The 2,463-nt window shown below is 53.6% G+C and overlaps 1 protein-coding gene across 1 annotated transcript; it reads left to right on the forward strand.

Moving 5' to 3' along the window:
* On the forward strand, positions 1-2,463 carry LOC308165425 (toll-like receptor 6; the record flags this gene model as incomplete). Its single annotated transcript, XM_080539581.1, has 1 exon — positions 1-2,463. One exon carries the CDS (start codon positions 1-3, stop codon positions 2,461-2,463), a length of 2,463 nt encoding a protein of 820 aa, XP_080395707.1.

Here is a 2,463-nt window from a genome sequence, read left to right on the forward strand (position 1 = left end):
ATGGAAAGACGCTCCTCTGCTCCTCTCCTGGCTCTGCTGCTGCTGCTGCTGGTTGGGGGTGTGAGGGCCTGTGGGCCTCTCCAGGAGCCTGGTGTGTTGTGCTCCATCACCAGAGACACCAGCAAAGATCTCTCTCACCGCAACCTCGCCCAGGTGCCATTCCACCTGCCAACAGGCATACAAGCCTTGGATCTCTCCTCCAACAGCATCACTTCCCTGGAGGATGGACACCTGCACAGCCTGCCAGCCCTCTGCATCCTCAGCCTCAGCCACAACCGGCTCTGCTCCATCCCAGCCAACGGCTTCCAGGACAACGGCATGCTGCAGCTGCTCAATCTCTCCTCGAACACCCTGTCTGTCATCCCTGACCTGGGCTCCCTACCTCACCTCAGGGTCCTAGACCTGTCAGATAACCTGTATGAGTCTTACAGCCTGGGGCCGAGCTTCAGGAGCCTTGAGAGTCTCTCCTCCCTCTCTCTTGGAAGTCCACAGGTAACGTCTATAAAGAAGGCTGATTTCTCTGCTCTACAATCAGCACCTCTAAAGACCCTGCAGCTGGGCTCTGGGGCCGAGATGGACCAATACCAACCTGGTTCTTTATCTCAACTGTCATCACTGCAGGAGCTGACCCTGAACATGGCCTTCTGTAAGACACCCAGAGTGCTGCAGGATATCCTGCACGACCTTCACAGTTCCAACGTGGTGAATTTGACCATAGTGAACCCGAACCTCTGCAACCTCTCAGTGGACCTGTTTGAGGAGCTAAGACAAATGACAAGCCTGAGAAAGATTGCCTTCAGAGATTGGTCTGTAAAAAGTTCTCATATGACCACTGTGATTTGCAACATCATCCAATCTCCAACTGAAACCCTGACCTTTGTGAACACAAGCTACTCACAAGACACTCCAGCGGGGGTCCAGATCCACAACATCCCAGGATTTAACAAAACTGCTAAACTACGAGCCTTCTCATATGTTGACTATGACGGTGGTTCTCCTGGGAAGGGTCCAGCTAGATTTGATATCAGTAGTAACCTGGTCTCTGATCTGGAGGTGGTGAGGATGTCTGGCTGTGGGATGATGTTTCCCCCCTGTGGGCAGTTTTCCAGCCTACGAAACCTCACGGTGCTTGACTTTTCTAACAATGCCCTGGTAGATTGGCACTGTTCTGAAGTGTACCCTTCCCTTAGACAACTCATTCTGAGAGAAAACGAGATTACGGATCTTTACGCTGTCGCCCACTACTCCCACCAGATGAGTCGTCTGACGTATCTAGATTTGAGTGCAAATAGAATCATATTAGAGAAGACACCATCTTGGCCCTCTCACCTCACACACCTGTCTCTGAGTGAGATCCCCTTAGGGAACACTGTGTTCAATCACCTCTCTCCTCACTTCAGAAGCATTAACCTCTCACAGACCAGGATAGGGAGCCTCAGCCAAGATAACATTTGGGTTCTGAAAGACCTTAAATCTCTTTTTCTGAGTTCTAACAAAATTATCAGTCTGCCTCCAAACCTCCACTCACTGTCCTTGGAAGAGCTACACCTGGACAACAACAACATCAACTCCCTCCACAAAGACTCATTCACAGGACTGCCCAATTTGAGGAAATTCAAAGCAGGAAACAACCCTTTCACCTGTGACTGTGATCTGTACTGGTTTGTGACCGGTTTCAACAAATCTATACTGGTGGATTGGCCATCTGACTACAAGTGTTCCTCTCCTGCCAACCTGGCTGGAAGAGCTCTGAGTGACTTCCACCCAGGGAGGTTGTCATGTGACCCCTGGCTGCAGCTGGCTGTGACGCTGCCCACCGTCCTGTGTGTGTGTGCAGCTGTGGGACTGTTGTTCTATGCTGTGGACGGAGCCTGGTATCTGCGTATGCTGTGGGTGTGGCTGCGGGTGAAGCGCCGGGGGCAGAGGGAGAAGGAGCGACTGCTGCACGCCGCCCTCAGCTACCACGCCTTCATCTCCTACAGCCAGAGGGACAGCCACTGGGTGGACTCCCAGCTCATACCCCACCTGGAGGGGGCGCACTTCAACCTCTGTGTCCACCAGCGGGACTTTGTTCCCGGCCAGGGGATCATTGACAACATCATCAACTGTGTGGAGAAGAGCTACAAGACTCTGTTTGTGCTGTCTCAGAACTTTGTGCGTAGCGAGTGGTGCAACTACGAGCTGTTCTTTGCGCAGCACCGCGCGCAGGACTCGCTGGTGTTTGTGCTGCTGGAGCCCATCCCTGCCGACTCCCTGCCCAGGAAGTTCCTGCGTCTGCGGGCGCTCCTACAGCAGCAGACCTACCTGGAGTGGCCGGCGGAGGAGCGGAAGCGCAGGGTGTTCTGGGCCAGCTTGAGGGCCATGCTGCACCCTGCAGACAGGAACGTGGTGCTGCAGAAAGTGGCTGGAGAGGTGGCTGACCTGTGTCTCCAACACACACTAGGGGATGAACTAGCTGATTAA

Source organism: Nansenia antarctica, assembly GCF_963989245.1.
Source record: "Nansenia antarctica genome assembly, chromosome: 9".
Classification (NCBI taxonomy): Eukaryota; Metazoa; Chordata; class Actinopteri; order Argentiniformes; family Microstomatidae; genus Nansenia; species Nansenia antarctica.